The following is a 17,591-nucleotide window of genomic DNA, read 5'->3' as shown; positions in this document are numbered from 1 at the left end:
AGCCCCCAACAGTCTGTTCTGGCACCATCTGGCCTGAGTGTGTGCCTAACCTGGGCATGTCTTTGAGTGTGCAGTGCCCAGAGTTGGCATTGCCTTGCAGAAACAGCAACCGTGGACAGAATTCATAGGTGCAAGGCTATGCGTGGCATCTGGATGCTTGTGTAGAGGGTTAAAATGGGAAAGGGCAGCACTAGCACCATGTCCTCCTCACCAACTCCCTCAGTCACCAGCTCCCCCCACAGGGCCTGTCCCCTTCTGGAGTATCCCAGCCCCTCACCTGAACTCTCTGTACCCAGGAATTAGACCAACAACACAGCCCAGACACTAGGGCCCTGGGGTGGAGCTCCCAGCAAACTCAGAGGCTTCCCTGTGTGCCCAGGGGAACATGTCTCCATTTCCTTTTCCCACTTCGCACCCATCCTTTCCTTTCCCGGATCTGCCTCCTCCTGTGGGGTAGGCACCTATGGTCTTCTGTCCCATCGCCTCGGTCCCCAGTCTCGTCTTGATCCACTTGTCTCTGCTCTCTAAGGGACTCAGAGACCTGCCTTCTCTGTTCACCACGGGTGTTTTTCTTGGAAGTGGCTGACCTCTCCAAGTTCAGAGGCTCCCCCACCCATACCACCAGGAGTCCTGCCGTGGGAGCCTGAGGTGTCTGCACCTTGGGGCTTGAAGTCGGTGCCCTCCCCACCCCATACATTCCTGAAGGTTGATGGCCACTCTAGATAGGAAATGGTGGTTTGGAGACAAGGCCCTTGCTGTGGAATGTCCCCCACCACCTGTCCCTCAGCACCCCTGGGGCATGTGGGGCCGGAGGGGAGGAGCAGGGACTGCAGCCTTTGCGAGCAAGCGAGCCCGAAGGCCGTGATGAATGGAGCTGTCCCTCCTTCCCACGGAGCCTTTGATCTCCCCACGTGGGGAGGGGGCCAGGGGCATCAAAGACATTTTTGTAGCATTAGAGAATAGAATAAATGCCATCTCACCTGCAGCTGGCTCTCCTACCCCTTCTGGCCCCCGCTACGTTGGGGAAGCAACGTGAGGCAGGAACCTGCTGGCACTGCGAGGCCTGGCTGCCAAATTCTGACCCCTCAATCTCCCTCCATGACCCCTCAATCTCCCTCGATGACCCCTCAATCTCTCTCTATGACCCCTCAATCTCTCTCTATGACCCCTCAATCTCTTGCTATTCTGCAACCTCTGCTCTATCGCTCGCTCCTTAGTCTGAAGAGCTGTAGCGCGTACCGTGGAGAGGCTCCTCTTGCTGTCTAATCTCCCCTCCGCACCTCCCTCCACTGCACTCGGGCTTGAAGAGGCGGGGTGGCTGGGGAGCCAGAGTGAAGGCCTAGGGCTTCCTCCTTTTCTGCAGGAAAGGCTGAGAAAGGGGCGTGAGGGGCGGAGGGGTGACCCCCTCCTGGGTCCGCCCGTCCCTACCCTCTAGTTCCATAGACACCCCTCCCGGGAGCATCCAGAGCCCCAGGCGGACTTCCTCGTCCGGCCCCCCGCTCTGGCATCGCCCGCACCACCCTCCCCGCCCCCGCCCCCGCCCCCCACCCACCCAAACTCCCTCATTCCTGGGAAGTTTTCTCTCTTTACAGTCAACAAACCTGTCAAACGTCTCCCTTCCAGCCCGTCCCCCATTCCTCAGCTCCTCTTCTCCCCGCCACCCCCACCCCACCCCGTTCCACCCTGTTTCCCCGCCCTCCTTGCCCCCGACTCCCGCGACGGCGGGGGGCTCCCATTCCGCGAAAGGCGTGGTGAGGGGGCGAGGCGGGCGGGTCGGGCGGCCACGAGCGCGGCCCCGCCCCGGACCCTCGCTCCCGCCCTCCGCGGCGCTGCGCCCGCCGCCCCGGGGCTCCCGGCTCCCTCCCGAGAGTCCCGCCGCCCGACTGTCGCAACTGCCACCCCGACAACCTCCCGGCCCCCGCCCCCGCCCGGGCCCGCTCCCCTCCCTCCCCTACCCCCGGCTCTGATTTCTTCTCCCGAGCGAGCTCGGCAGGAGACTCAGGCGCTGGCTGCCCCGTCCGCTCTCCGCCTCCGCCGCGCCCTCGTCGCCCGGGATGGGCCCCCCCGCGGCCGCCGCCGCCGCCGCCACCGGAGCCGTCGCCTCCCGGCCGCCGCCGGAGCCGCACTCGCCCTGAAGCCCGGGCCCCGATTGTACCGACTGGCCCCGCAGCCAAGCCCCTCCGCCCCCTGCCCGCACCGGCGGGCGGCAGAGCGGTCACGATGCTGCCGCCCCTACCCTCCCGCCTCGGGCTGCTGCTGCTGCTGCTCCTGTGTCCCGCGCACGTCGGCGGACTGTGGTGGTGAGTGCTGCAGCGCGCTGTCGCGGTGCGGCTCCCGGCACTCGAGGGTGGGGACCTCGCGACGGATGGCTCCGGACCGCGGTCCCGCTGCCTCCCGGCTCTACCTGCGCGCCGCCGGGGCGGTGCGGGGGAGGTGCGTACCGCTCTCCCGCCGGCCTCCACCCGTGGCACTTCTCACCTACCGCTCCGGCGGCTCTGATCTCCTCCAACCGCCCCCCCCCCTCCCGCACACTATTGTGTTTCCTCCTCCCGCCCGTGCCCTACACGCCAGCTCCCTCCCAGGTTATGCGCTCAGTCCAGGTCACTGAGGAATTTGGTGGGTGGGTAGGGAAAAGCTACCTGGGAGACAGGGGGGAAGAAGATCTGTCGTTAGAGATCCGAAGAAAAGAATTTGCGAGGAGGGCTCTGGGTTTAGGGGAGTTGGACTAGATTTGGGGGGGGGGGGGGGAGGAACAAGGTAGGAAGTCATAAGCAGGGTCAAACAGCTGCCTTCCCCCTCTTCCCCCCCCCCCCACTTTGCCCAGAAATCTACCTACTTCTCTCTGAGCTCCTTCAGTGTGGGCAGTAGTGGCAGGAAAGGGACGAAAAGGGGAAACTGAGTCAGGACCTTGGCTCTCTGCTCGGGGAGGAAGGACCCAGGCAGGAGAGGGACCCAGGCGCCTGGACCTTGCGGATATGGGATCAAGGGTCAAGTAAAGGTGCAGCTCAGGAACCCGGGAGGGTCCGGTGGAAGGAAGGGAGGCTTGGTCAACTAAGAAATGAAGACATCTCTCCGGAACTGGCCTTAGCTAGAGCAGACACCTAGGCAGCGAAGGGTGCAGGAACTTTGAGTCTTGGAGTAGGGACTGGGAAGGTGGGTGCCAAGTCAGGACCATTCGGATGTGTGGGTCCCGCGGACTTTTTCCTTTCCAGTCTCCAGGGCAGCAAAAACCACCCCGGAATAGCTTAGTGTCAAGAGAGGAGGGACTTGGCCGATATCAGCCAATCCTAAGAAGGCAGGGTCTTGCCTATTTGCATATAGCCATGTCATTGGCTGGATTCTCTACACTCCACTCCTCCCCCATCCCAGGATTTGGAAGGAGGGGTGAAGCAGGCAGAACTGTCTCTTCTAGGGAGATGGAGAGTAGGATGCCCACACAGGGAGCTGCTGGCGAGAGAGCATCCCTTCGGGTGTCAGTGAGGGGGCAAATTGAGGACGACCCAGGTTCCGGCTAGGCAACATGTGTCCCTTGCTTAGATCTTAGCATAATCCAGTAGCAGCTTTGAAATAGACCTGAGATCTAACCTGCTCCTTTTGTTAAATCTGCTACCCTTGGGCAGGTCACTTTTTTCCACTGCCCCACAACGTCTCAGCCATAAAACTGGGAGACAATCCCTCTACCTGGCAGGCTTAGTCGGAGCATTAGGTGGGATGATTTGCAAAATTATCTGACATTGGGAGGCACTCCTTAAACATGGTTCCCTCCTCCACACCCCCAGTTCTCCTCAGTGTAAAGGGATATTCATCTAAGTTTAAAGTCCAGGGTCCCAAACAAAACTTGGTAAAGGGGGTCTCTCTTTTACTCTCCAAAACCTTTCTTTTTTTTATTATTTTTATTTTTTTAATTGATTTTTTTACAGAGAGGAAGGGAGAGAGAGATAGAGAGCTAGAAATGTCGATGAGAGAGAAACATCGACCAGCTGCCTCTTGCACACCCCCTACTGGGGATGTGCCCGCAACCAAGGTACATGCCCTTGACCGGAATGGAACCTGGGACCTTTCAGTCCGCAGACCGAGGCTCTACCACTGAGCCAAACTGGTTTCGGCTCCAAAACCTTTCTTAACTTTGCCCTCGCTCAGGATGGGACAGAGGTTTCTCCCTGAGAGTTGTTTCTTTACCTCCCCCCTCTCTCCACTTGTCCAAATTGTTCTCATCCTTCCAACTAAAATGACACTTCCTCTAGGAAGCTGTCCCCCTGTCTTCTCTCCCTTGCCTTCTCTGTGCTCCCAATGCACCATCCCATGCATTGGGCAACTATGCCAGTTACTGCATTTTGACAACCATCTCCTCTTGTGTCTCTCTTCCCTGGTCTTGGAAACCAGAGCCTTGGCCTTTGGGGTCCTGGAAGCTAGAAGTGCTGGGGACAATTTTATGGAGTGTTTACTGGTGGGTTGATTCACTTTTCTGGGATTTGTATCTGTGGGGGTGCTTTTGTTCAGGAAGGGTTGCTGGGTAAGAGCCAAACCAGAGGGAGGGAGACCTGCTCCCTTGGAGACTGACCCTGAAACTGGGAAGCAGGGAGTGGGGGAGGAGGTGAGGAGGGCAGGTGTGGGAGAACACAGAAGCCTTCATGGCCACAGCTGCAGGGCAAGCAGGGTGAAGAGTGAGGCGCTGGGCTGATAAGATGTCCAGAGACTGCCTCTCAGATAGAACCTGCCTCTCCTGCCTGCCTTGGCCCTTCGCTCCCCTCTGTCTGCTTCTGATACTTAATTCTTTTGGTCTGAGCCCAGATTCCCTTTCTCAGGACCTTTGACTCTGGTTGCTTACACTCCTGTTCCCACCACACCCATCACTGCCCTCCAAGATCAGGAATGGGCTGATGGGCCAGACCCAGCATCCCAAGTGGCCTGAGGCTCCTGCCACTCTTCACTTCACCCTCACCCTCCAGCTTCACTTTGGCTAGGAGCTTCTTCAGGCCAGGGACTTCCAGGCTGTTCTCTGATGTCTAGGACCTACTCGCTGGCCCTCTTCTCCCTACTTCTCAGGTTAGGGCACTAGTGGTGGAGCAAGAAGCAGCGGCCTGCAGCAGCCCCCTGCAATCCTGCTCTGACATTCCAGCAGTGGCCAGACTAGGAGCAGAGAGGAGTCCAGGAACTATGAATGACAGGACTAACCTGGTTAGGAAAGGAGGGTCCTTCCTGGAGGGGAGTGGCCCCAACCCTGGAGTAGGCTCAGGGACCTGGCTCCTGGTTCCAAAGATTTCTCTCTCACTTCTGTCCCTCTCCCCCTTGCTCCCCTGATGGAACTGATGCTTTCTAAACTCTGCCCCAGCCTCTTTGCCTGTCTCTCTCACATCTATAACTGTATCCTTGTGAATTTCAGAATCCAAGATTCCAGGACACTGACCAGGCTGTCTTGTCCAGCCAATGTGCTGCCCCTGACAGACCCCATGTTGAGAATGAGTCAGAGAGAGGAACACACTATAGCTTCCTACTCACCAGCTCCCTTCTACCTGTTCCCTGACCGTCCCACCCTGAAAGTTCTTCTTATTGTCTGACCCATCTTTATTTATCCTTTAATTAGTGGTTGTAGAAAATAGCTCACTTTCACAGAATAGCCAAATTAATCTCCCTCTTTCTCTTTTCCTCTTTCTGTTTTATATTTCCTATGAAAGAAACTAACCCTCCCCTTGTTCCACTGGGAAAAACACCACCCAATTCCACCCTGTTCCCCCATCTCATCTTGCCTTTCACCACCACCCCCTTCCTATAGAAACAGGAACCGTGGGCCTAAGATAGCCTCATATCTGGCCCCACAGGGAGACAGGGGAAAAGACAAGGCTCCTTCCTGAAGTCCAGGTTTTCCAGCTGTGACCCCCACCCCACGCTGGGCCTGGCCACCCTTTCCCATCCCACCTTTATCTGGGGCCCTCCCCCTTTGTGGGCAGTCCTGTTGCTGGTCCTTGCCAAGCTCAGGGTGCGGTGGGGATGGGGGTGGGGTGGTCATCCAGTCCCACCCTCCAGGCCTCCTGCCTTGGCAGCTTCCCCTGGAGGAAGACAATGGGGCTGTGAGCAGAAAAGGGCAGGGGCAAAAGGAGGCTGGCTCAGTCTGGGCCAGAGCATGCCCTGAGCCCACCAGAGTCCTGGCACCGTGACACTTCCTGGGAGGTGCCAGCCCCCTCCTGCCCAGCTCTCATCAGAAGCCAGGAGTTGGTGGGGGGAGGTCAGAGGGAGGCTTGATCACCAGGGCTCAGCGAGGGGGATTCAAATGTGTACTTTGATGAAGAAATGCAGCTGTGGAGGGGATGAGGCCAGGGCGGGGCAGGCAGCCAGGCCTGGGTCAGGCTGGCAGCAGGCACCCAGCCAGCCAGAGCAGGAGGCACTCAGGGAACACAGAAGGCTGTCCCTGGGGACTGGGTAAGAGTCCTCTAGCCTGCGCCCTCCTTCCTGCCTGCAGTGGGATGGGAGGAGATCTTAGGCACTGCCCTGGACCACCTGAGGAAGGGAAAGGTTGCTGGGAGGGTTCTCCCACTTTCCACCTGGCCTCTTTGGCTGGCTCCTCCAGCTCCGAGCCCTCCATTTAATTCAGAAATGAGACTGAGAAAGGTCTTATATATAGATCATCTGGTCTCATCTTGTCACTTATAGTAAGAAGTCCAGCAAAGTCCAGGGATAGGAGATGGCCAGAGGCCACACAGAATTCAGGCAGCTGAGGGTGGGAGCCAGGAGCCTACCTCCTGCTGAGGATCTCACCCTGGGTGCCATTGGGTGTGGGCCTCAGAAAAGGGGTACTGGGCCTCCCCCATCCCTGCCCCCACCTAAGTATGGGAGAGCAGAAAGCACAGATTGGGGCGGAGGGGGGCGGGGGGGAGAGACCAGTAGGAGGTTCAATGTATCTACTCTTTGGCCTTGCACAGCCCTGATCAATAGGAAGCCCTCTTGTATGGTGAGGATGGGAAGGAGAGAAGTGTGAGGAGGTGGGAAGGCAGTGTCCAGGACAGGGCAGAGGGAACCAAATTGGGGTGGGAAAGGGGGTGGTGCTGGTGGTGGTATAGGGTGGCTGGTGGGTGGTGGGGAGGCAGGGGTTAATGGAGCTGGGGCATCACTGGCTTTGATGTGGTGGTTGGGGTGGGAGTAGGGACTGGGGGAGGGGTAGCAGTAATTAGGGAGTTAGACAGAGCAGGACAGGACAGGCGGGCGGGCACAGGCCCGGGCCCAGCCGCCTCCACAGCAGTCAAGCAACATTTTTCTGCCCCTTCTCCACCACCCACCTCCCCCACCCCCGTGCAGCCCCCACCCACAGCCCCAGGGTTCAGGGCTCCCTCTGCTGGCTCCTGGAGGTGAGGGTCAGATGAGGGACCCCCCTCCCCCGGTGGGGGGGGGGGGCGGATAGAGAGCTGGCTGTGAGACCTTTCAGAGGAGGTTGGGCATCAAAAGGGTCTGTGATCCCCTTGGCCTCATTAATCCACCCAGGAGTGCTCATCGGGAAGAGGGGGTGGGAGTCCTGGAGGGTCCCTGGTCCATGGGCAGGGCTGGTAGGGGAGGAGACACAGGCTGAGAAGTGTAAGTTGGAGAAAAGAGAGTTCTCAGGAGTCCACAGACACCGCCTGCACTCCCGCTGTTTGCTCTGCCCTGAGCAGGCCAGGAGGTGAATAAGGGTGTGAAAGGCAAGACAAAGATCACATGTGGAAGCCCACTCTCTGGACAGGCTCTTTTCTTTCTTTTTCTTTTTCTTTTTTTTTTTTTTTTCTTTTAATATATTTTATTGATTTTTTTACAGAGAGGAAGAGTTTGAAACATAGATGAGAGAGAAACATCGACCAGCTGCCTCTTGCACACCCCCTACTGGGGATGTGCCCTCAACCAGGGTACATGCCCTTGACTGGAATCGAACCTGGGACCTTTCAGTCCACAGGCCGACACTCTATCCACTGAGCCAAACCGGTCTCTGCTGGACAGGCTCTTTTCACATGTCACCTGGGAAGTGGGCAGGTGTTATTATTTGCTTCCATTTCACAGTTGCAAAAACCGACTCAGAAGGTTAAGTCTCAGCAGCCATTCAGCAAATACTAAATGCCAACTGCACGTGCTAGGGATTTGCTCAACATCAAAGAATAAGCAAGCAGCAGAGCCCAGATCCAACCCCATGTCCGCTGGATCCCCAAAGCCCTGCGTATACTCTACTACTGATATTATGCTTCCTCATGAGATCCTTGTCTTTAATGAGTTTCCTATCTAATTGGAGAGATAGACAAGAAAGCATGACAAAATAATTATGCCACTGGCAGGATAACAAGCACCTGCCCCTCTCCCTCAGTGAGTGACAGGCAGAATGAGGTAGAGGGAGGCATGGGGACCAGAGGAGGCACCTTAGGGCAAGTGGTATCTAAGGTGAGCTTGGAGAGACGCTGAGTTAGGTTTTCATGACTTAGGATCTAGGGAGGGGCTGGCTCTCAGTCCAGTAGAATCTAGGATGGCTGCAGAGTTACCCAATCCTGCTAGGAGTAAGGGCTGTATGGAAGGAGGCTACCTAATGTCTTCTGATACCTTTGGTGGCTATTTCCCCCTAGCCCTTTGGTTTTTAAAATATTTGCCTAAGTTTCTTGCAACGAGACACCCTCCTCCCCCTCCCTCCCCCCACACACACACACTGAGTGGTCAGTGTTAGTCACCTCCCTTCTCAGACTGTGCATCTGTATTAGGAAGGTCAGGTTGGTGGAGCTGGCCTGCATGACCTTGGGCATTCTCTTAGGCCCTGAGAATATGGGAAAGGAAAAGTAGAGCAGACCAGGACTCCGGGCCCACAGAGCAGGATCTACAGATGTTGTGCCCTGGGAGGAAGATTTTGGCGCAGGCCAAGCCAGTTAGAATGGCTAACCCTAGGCTTGTCCCTTCTTGTCTGCATACTGATTTCTTTTAAAACTAGCCTCATTGTTTCTATGCCCAGGAATGTCTACTTGATTAGGATCACAGACCCTACATATTCTATATTACATATTTCTTACCACCCTGTGTCCCAGCCCCCAAAACATGCAGATGTTCCCAAAGGGGCACAGCCTCTGTGGGCTGATCCCAGGACAATGCTGACTCAGAGCATGAAGAGCAGAGTTCATTCCCTAAGGAAGCAGAAGGGAAGGAAGGAGGGCAAACGAAGAGGAGGGATGGGGGAGTTATTTTTTTATGTGGAGTCAAGTGTTAAAGTGAGAGGGGGTATGCGAGCCTTTCATGCTAGCTCCTCGTGTTTCTGAAACCCAGAGAGGGAACTGACTTGCCCAGAGTGGCTCAGCTCACCCAGAGCTGACAGAGAACAGGGTATCCAAGTGAGGCTTGGTGTTTTGCCCAATGCTGCCCGGCCACTCGTTTTCTGGAGTTCCCTTTCCTGTGACTTGAGGATGGGAGCAAGAACAGGAGGGCAGGGAGCAAACTGGTCCCTTGGGATTCTGGCTGCTACTACTGCCCATCCCTTCTCCTGACCAGCTTGTAAACAAGTCTAGTTCCCAGGCAGCCAGGAATCCTTCTGAGTCTTCTATCTCTAGCCCCTGGGAAACAGATAAGGTCAAGAGATTTCTGCCTTTCTCCCCTGCATACCCCCTTCATCCCCTGGGACTGGAGGAGGGAGAGGAGAGGGATGGGGCAGAGTAACCTTGGGAAGATAAGGCCAGTCGACCTTGGGAAACTAGGGAGTTAGCACAGGGTTTGGGGAGGAGAATTGGGGAACTTAGTAGCATGGGGGAGTGTTGAGTGTGCAGAGCCCCAGACTCCTAAGTGGAGGCCTGGACATGTGGTGGCAGGAGAGGACCTGGACAGCCTGGGGAGGCCTGCTTCCCTGCCTCTGAATCCAGTGGGAGAAATAAAATGTTTATGGAAAGCAATTAGGAGGAGTCATGAAATGACATGTGGACAGGGGCTGGGCTCAAGTAAGGATTGTCTCCTTAGAAGGCTCCTTTCTTCATTCAAAAACATGTATTAAATGGTATTCATTGTAGCATTATAGTAATTGTTTATAATATGCAAATTTTCCATTAAAATCCAGGGGAAATAGGAATTAAGCATCTTAAAATCTGCCTAGGAGACGAAAGAAAATGATGCTAATAGCTCTCGAGGTGCTTATATCTTATCTATTGACCCTATATGATCTTATTGGAAGCTTCCTCAAATTCTTTTTGTAATGAGGTGAAATAAGTGGCAGGAGGTGGGGATAGATAGATAAATAGATAGAGGTCAACTCTTTTAAAAATTAATATATATATATATATATATATATATATATATATTTCAGAGATGAAGGCAGAGAGAGATAAAAACATGCCTCACACTGGGGATCGAGCCTACAACCAGGCATATGCCCTGATCAAAAGTCAAACTGTGAACTCCTAGTTCATGGGTCAACCCTCAACCACTGAGCCACACTGGGCAGTAGAAATCAATTCTTGAAGCACCTAAAATTCTTGAAGGTCACTGAGCCACTGGGAGCCAGCTTGGCTGTCCTACCCTTGGCCCACTCCCCACTGCTCCATCCATCACTTCTCTAGGGTTGGGAAAGGATTGGGGCTAGACCTTCCCAGGATACAGTTGGAATACAGTGATGGGCAGGTCCTAAGCATGGAGGGGAGAAGGTCTGGATCAGCGATTTTCAACCTTTTGCATCTCATGGCACACATAAACTAATTTCTAAAATTCTGTGGCACACCAAAAATGTGTTAATCTGACCCAAAAATTAGGTATAATTTTTATTCACTCACACTGGACAACTATTGTTGTCATTTTTTTGTTTATTTGTTTAACAATCTAAGGAAAAAGAGGTCAGTACCACCCTAGCTGGTTTGGCTCAGTGGATAGAGCGTGGACCGGAGGATCCCGGGTTCGATTCCAGTCAAGGGCACATGCCTGGGTTGTGGCCTTGGTTCCCAATTTGGGGGGGGGGGGTGCAGGATGCAGCTGATCAATGATTCTCTTTCATCATTGATGTTTCAATCTCTCTCCCCCTCTGAAATCAATAAAAATATTTAAAAAAAAAAAAAAAAAAAAAAAGGTCAGTGCCCTGGCTCAATAGTCAGTTTTAAAAATTCTTGTGGCACGCAGGTTGAAAATCACTGGTCTGGACTATGAGTCTCTCTCTCCACTGAGGAGAGAACTCTGGCTCCTGGACTACTTAGAAAGGGATGATAACAAGGATGTCGGGTGGTGTGTGTGTGTGTGTGTGTGTGTGTTAGACCGTAAAGGACTTACATATCTCCCTGCAACCACCTCTTCAAGCATCTCACTCCTTAGTGTTAAGTTCTATCTTAAGACCTAAATTCCTCTTGCTGCTATTTAAGCCCATTACATTTCATTGTTGCTGGGCCAGAACATGCCTGGGAAGCCTGTACTTGTGGAGCAAATGGGGACAGTGGGGTGGATGTACACTGAAGCTAAACTGAAAAGAAGGCCACCTTGAACTTTGGCACCTATCTGCCACCATTTTCCTCTACATTTTCTATTTCCTGATGCCACTTTTCTCTCCCGGCCCAGAGAGTCTTTTTCTGCCCTCTGCTGAAGGGTTTTCGAGTGGTCTCAAATTACCCTCAGCTCCCCAGTGCTCAACGCACTCATTCCTACAAGACAGGCATACCAGTTAAGCATTCAAATAAGAGCAATCTGATGAAAGCCCTTTCATCCAGGTGTGAATACCCAGCCAAGTTAACCTTCGAGGGCCTGGTATGGAGACCAAAGGGTAACTAACTCTCTTGTCAGAATGAAGGCTGGGAATGTGTGTGGGAGCCAGCATGGTGGTGGGAATGGAGGGATTTCTGAAAGTGTGTGGAACTTCCCACAAGGTCTTTACCCACCCGCTCAGTGTCCCCCCTTCTCCAATCAGTGATGTCACCCCATTGCATAGGGCTTGGCTTGCTGCCATGCTGCTCTGGGAAGGCCACAGCTCGTGGAGTGGGAGAAGGGTCACTGTCACCTGCTTCACAATGCTTCAGAGACTCAGCCCCAGCTCCTCCTTCCTGCTCTCCAATTCAGGGAAACAGAGGATCTGAGGGTGGGAGGGCCCTCCTTAGAGGTCAAACCCATTCTTCCATTTTACAGAATGAGAAACTTGGGCTGGAGAGGGAGTGTGACTTCTCTCAGAGGCTCCATTCCCCAGCCACACTAACATCAGATGGTTTTCTATGTCCCTTGGGATTGCCCATGCCTTGCTAGCATCAGGACTATTCAGCTGACACATATCCAGCTTGTGGTCCACTAAGACCAGTTATTTTTCTGATCGTTTTCTAAAATCTTTTTCTTTTTCTTTTTTTTGACAACCTTCTTGATCTTCCTTCTGTTAAATTCTTCCTTGTCTCCCTTTGGGTGAGGCCTGTTGAGTTTTAGTCTTGGCCTGCCTGCTGCCAGCTGTCTTTACCTTGAGTCAAATTAGATAAGGATTTATTAGTAAAAACATGCATAGAAGGATAAGATTGAATTCTTGCTCTACAGTGGACTTCAGTCTAGACTCTAGTTAAAAGGGAACACAGACATGGATGAAATGGCAGGGGAACCAGATAGGAGAGTCTCAATCTTAGTTGGTGGTGGTGGGAGGCATAATCAGGCTGATTGGGGGGTGGGGGTGGGGTGTTGCTCTCCCTCTCTGTCACCCCCTACCCTTGGAGTTATACCCCTGACTTGCTGTGTTTTGCTTCCTAGGGCAGTGGGCAGCCCCTTGGTCATGGACCCCACCAGTATCTGCAGGAAAGCACGGAGGCTGGCAGGGCGGCAGGCTGAGTTGTGCCAGGAGGAGCCAGAAGTGGTGGCCGAGCTAGCGCGGGGTGCCCGGCTTGGGGTTCGAGAGTGCCAGTTCCAGTTCCGTTTCCGCCGCTGGAACTGCTCCAGCCACAGCAAGGCCTTTGGGCGCATCCTGCAGCAGGGTCAGTGTGTGTGTGTGGGGGGGGGCGGGGGGAGGGCTCTGGGCTCAGGGGAGAGGGCGGAGGTTTGGGGAGGCTGCCCGAGCCCCACCTCTCCCAGAATCTTTGGGCACCCTGTCCTGACCCTGTCTGCCAGCCCCACCTCACTGCCCCGCCCACCACAGTCCCCTAGGACCCAGCTTTGGTGCTGTGCTGACTGCTCCTCCCTGTCCCCACAGACATCCGGGAGACCGCCTTCGTCTTTGCCATCACGGCTGCGGGCGCCAGCCATGCAGTCACGCAGGCCTGCTCCATGGGCGAGCTGCTGCAATGTGGCTGCCAGGCACCCCGCAGGCGGGCCCCATCACGGCCCCCTGGCCTGCCAGGCACCCTTGGGCCCCCTGGCCTTGTGGGCTCCCCAGAGGGCAGTGCAGCTTGGGAGTGGGGAGGCTGTGGGGACGATGTGGACTTCGGGGATGAGAAGTCCAGGCTCTTCATGGATGCGAGGCATAAGCGGGGAAGTGGAGACATCCGAGCATTGGTGCAACTTCACAACAATGAGGCCGGCCGGCTGGTGAGTATGGGCAGGGGTGCGCGAGTGGGTGTGTGCACGACGGTGGAAACGTGTGCGTGTGTCAGTGGATGTGGGACAGTTGTGTGGCTGGGTGGGTGTAGGACAGTGTGGTGAATGTGTAGGAGCACTTTGTTGAAGTGGGAGAAGTGAGTGTGTGAGAGAGGGTGTGTATGTGTAGGAGTATGTTAACGTGTGTGGGAGCTAGCGTGGCGGTGGAGGGCCACTTGGGAAGATTGGTTGGGGGCCTGGGACAGGGTAGGGAAGGTCACCCAGGGGAGAGGCTTTTAGGGACCCCAGGTAGAGAGGGCATACCTCTGAAACAGGACAGGTGAGATAAAGCTTGGGGTGGGTAGAGATGTGGCTGCCAGGGCAGGGACAAGAGGATGGAGACAAATGTCTTAAGGTAGGGGAACCAGGAGGTGTGAGGGAGGCCTGGAAAGGGGCTAGACCAAGGAGCAATGGGCTGGATCCTGGCGGAGGCAGGAGGGGGTCAGGCAGAGGCCAGGAAAGCTGTGTCTGAATCGGGATTCTTGTCAACTGGCTTCCCAGAAATCCTAGACCAGGCCCTGCCCAGAACTCTGGCAGCCTGTCCCGTCCCTCTGCAGTGAGGAGGCCCCAGGAGCTTGTTTAGGGACAGAAAGCTCTCTGGGTCAGAAGTCTCCAGGGGGAAGGACAGAACCTGGGAGGGGAAGGACAGAACCTGGGAGGGGAAGGGACACAAATGTCTGTAATAGATGCTGAGATTCCAGAGATGATCTTCCTAGGGCGTTTGGCTCCATAAATCTCTGGTGGGGTTGTGACTCTTAGACACAAACAGCAAACAGAGGACAGGACTCCTGGGGTTCTAGTTCTCAGTAGTACGTCTACAGTGGGCACCCTGCCTCAGTTCTAGGGTGCTCTAGAGGCATCCCCACACATAGCCTGTATCTTCTAGAGTTTGCGGCTGAGGCATGGGCAGAGGGTGAGAAGGGGCCCAGAGCAGTATGTCCTGACAGGCCCACATACCTGCCAGAGAGGGCTGGGGAGGGATGGTGGAGACAGGCACCCAAGGAGCGGGCTCTGCGCCTCCGCTCAGCCCTGCCTGGTGCCTTGAGGGTTGGCAGAAGGGAGAAGGTGCGACAGCTACCACCGCCACCTCCCCTGCTCCAGGGAGATTCTCACCCGGCGCTGTCCCGCTGTCCGTTCTACCTTCTCCCCATTCTCTGGCTTTGGATCCCAGAGTCCCTACGCTGCATTCTTTCCCCCACTCCCCACTTCTACCTCTCCATCATTGTCATTCTTACCTTCGACTCCAGGCTGTCGCTTCCTTAATTTTTTTTATTTTTTGTCTGCTCTTTCCTTTCTTCCAACCCCCCTATTGGTCCATTGGGCCTTTCCGAGACCCGTACCCCACATGTGTCTCCTTTTGCCTGCTCCTCTGCTCCCCGCAGGCGGTGCGGAGCCATACGCGCACTGAATGCAAGTGCCACGGGCTGTCGGGCTCGTGCGCTCTGCGCACCTGCTGGCAGAAGCTGCCTCCGTTCCGGGAGGTGGGCGCGGAGCTGCTCGAGCGCTTCCACGGCGCCTCGCGTGTCATGGGCACCAACGATGGCAAGGCTCTGCTGCCCGCCGTCCGCAATCTCAAGCCGCCCAGTCGCGCCGACCTGCTCTACGTCGCCGACTCGCCCGACTTCTGCGCCCCCAACCGGCGCACAGGCTCTCCAGGCACGCGCGGCCGCGCCTGCAACAGCAGCGCGCTGGACCTCAGCGGCTGCGACCTGCTGTGCTGCGGCCGCGGGCACCGCGAGGAGAGCGTGCAGCTCGAGGAGAACTGCCTGTGCCGCTTCCACTGGTGCTGCGTGGTGCAGTGCCACCAGTGCCTCGTGCGCAAGGAGCTCAGCCTCTGCCTCTGACCCGCCGCCCGCCTCTCCCCCAACGGCGCGCAGCGCTGCCTCTCGTACCTGTGTGACCTCTGGGCTCCAGCAGGGGGCGCTGTCGTGGCCCAATTTACCCTTGAAAAAGTCCATCTCCCAAGCCTCTGGAAACTGAGGTTGGAGTCATTCGCGTGCCCAGGAAGGCCCAGTGCATCGCAGGGATTCCCAGGGGTGCTTTAACGCGTTCTGGGGAGACTATACGCTGTAGGGAGCTCTGCAGTTTCCCTCTTTTGGTCCCAGATGGAAACTTCTCTAGGCCTCTGGATGCGGGGTCCCTAAGAACTGCTGGCCATGTGTTGGGTGGGTGAGTTTAGTATCAATAAAGATATTTAAACCAATAGGACTGGGACCACCGTTTGGGAGGGGGGCTGGTCTCCTGCGGGTTAACATGGGCCAGGTTCTGGAAGGTGGTTTTGATAGAACTGGGTCCCTATCCTCTCCTTCCTCTGCCCTCCCATGGGACTGGGCTCTCCTGTCAACCATGGTGAAGAGTGCCAAATCTCCCCTTGGCATTCTTCTTGTTCACTCTTGTCACACATGTAGAGCCTGGGTCTACAACCTGGGGAAGAAGTAACAATCCCTCTTTAAAGGAACAGACTCTAGAGAGGGTCTGGGGAAAGCAGGCGGAAAGCCTCTGCTGGCGTACTCAGCTCTCATCAACATTCTAGGGGAGTGTGACACCCTCATCTGCCCTTCTGTTTCTGTGATCCCTGGGGGATTTGTGGGTAGACTTTTAGGGCCACCCAAGCCCATAGGATTAAAGCACTTTATGAACCGTAGAATGTGATGAAATATGTTATTACTAACATCAGACTAAACATTTGAAACTAACTTTACCCCCATTAACACTGAAAAGACTGCTCAGAACAGCATTTCTAATTACACGTAGAGGGAGACAAAGAAAAGTTGTTCCAAGGTTTTTCCTGGCACCCAACTACATTTCCTTCCTTCTAGTTCTTTCTCGGGAAGCTGATGGTTAGTGCGGAGGGAAGAGGAGAAAGGTGTGGGAGATCTGGGCTCTCCAGAGCTGAACTTCATGCCCCCATCTTCCTCCAGAGAGAAGGGGAAAAGGGAGAGCCAAAAGGCTAGCATTCAAAGCCCCCAATATTCTCATAGTCCAAATACTGTACATGCCCCCTTCAAGGTATATAGGGCAAAGCAAGAGCTTTGGGTCTGAAGCTGGTGCTGCTGCTTAGAAGTTTACAGTACAGATCATGTGAGTCTCGGTTTCTTTACCTTTATAATGGGGCTATCATCCTGTTCCAGTTATCCATTGCTGCATAACAAACAACCCCAGCATAACTACTTCTCACAGTCCTTTTGGTCAGGAATTTGTCAAAGCTCAGCTTGGTGGTTCTGCTCCTTATGGCAGAACTATTGGCTGTAGTCATTCACTTGGCTTACTCCACTGGTGGCTGGGCTGGGCTGGACACTCAAAGGGGCTTCACTCATATGTCTAGTGCCTCAGAGCTTCTCCAGTGGCCTCCTTCTCTCCATGTGTCTAGCTTGGGCTTCCTCATAGCATGGTGGCCTCCGTGTGGCGGGACTTCCTACATGAGGCTGACTTTTGACATAGACTGTGCCAGCCTGGGAGGCAGAAGCTGCCTTCTCTTCTTTTAGTCCCAGCTTTGGAAGCTGCACAGCATCTCTGTTACTCTCTATCGGTCGCCACTAGTCATAGAACCAGACAAAACTCAAGGGGAAGAGAAATAGACGCCACCTCTCCATGGGAATGTGGCAAAGAATTTGCAGCCATTACAATCCATCCCACGTCCTCATAGAATTGTGGGGAGGATATCTTTCAACTATGAAAAGCACTCAGCACAGAATAATTTATGTTAAATTTATGCTAAATAATTGATAGTTGCTGTAAGAATGAGAATAGAAAGCTGTGGGATGTTGTTGTTTTTGTAGGTATTAGGCAGGCCCTGATTGGAAATAAAGATACCCAACTCAAACTAGCTTGGTCCAGCCTGGCCCATGTGGCTCAGCGGTTGACCTTTGACCCAGGAACCAAGAGGCCACAGGTTCTATTCCTGGTTAGGGCACGTGCCTGGGTTTTGGGCTTGATCTCCAGTAGGTGTCGTGCAGGAGGCAGCTGATTAATGATGCAGGAGGCAGCTCATCAATGATGCTTCTCTCTCATTTCATTGATGTTTCTATCTCTCTATCCCTCTCCCTCTTTTCTCAATAAAACTCAATAAAGACATATTTTTTAAAAAACTAGCTTGGTCCAAA

The 17,591-nt window shown here is 54.6% G+C and overlaps 1 protein-coding gene across 1 annotated transcript; it reads left to right on the top strand.

Moving 5' to 3' along the window:
- Nucleotides 1-2,072: 2,072 nt before the first annotated feature.
- On the top strand, nucleotides 2,073-16,130 carry WNT6 (Wnt family member 6). Its single transcript, XM_084892131.1, has 4 exons — nucleotides 2,073-2,300; nucleotides 12,670-12,890; nucleotides 13,106-13,440; nucleotides 14,871-16,130. The coding sequence occupies exons 1-4, from the start codon at nucleotides 2,221-2,223 to the stop codon at nucleotides 15,330-15,332; spliced, it is 1,098 nt and encodes a 365-aa protein (XP_084748257.1). The 5' UTR covers nucleotides 2,073-2,220; the 3' UTR covers nucleotides 15,333-16,130.
- Nucleotides 16,131-17,591: the final 1,461 nt, after the last annotated feature.

Source organism: Pipistrellus hanaki (genome assembly GCF_964339955.1).
Source record: "Pipistrellus hanaki genome assembly, chromosome: 8".
Taxonomy (NCBI): domain Eukaryota; kingdom Metazoa; phylum Chordata; class Mammalia; order Chiroptera; family Vespertilionidae; genus Pipistrellus; species Pipistrellus hanaki.
This window is presented reverse-complemented; position numbering and strand designations above follow the sequence as displayed.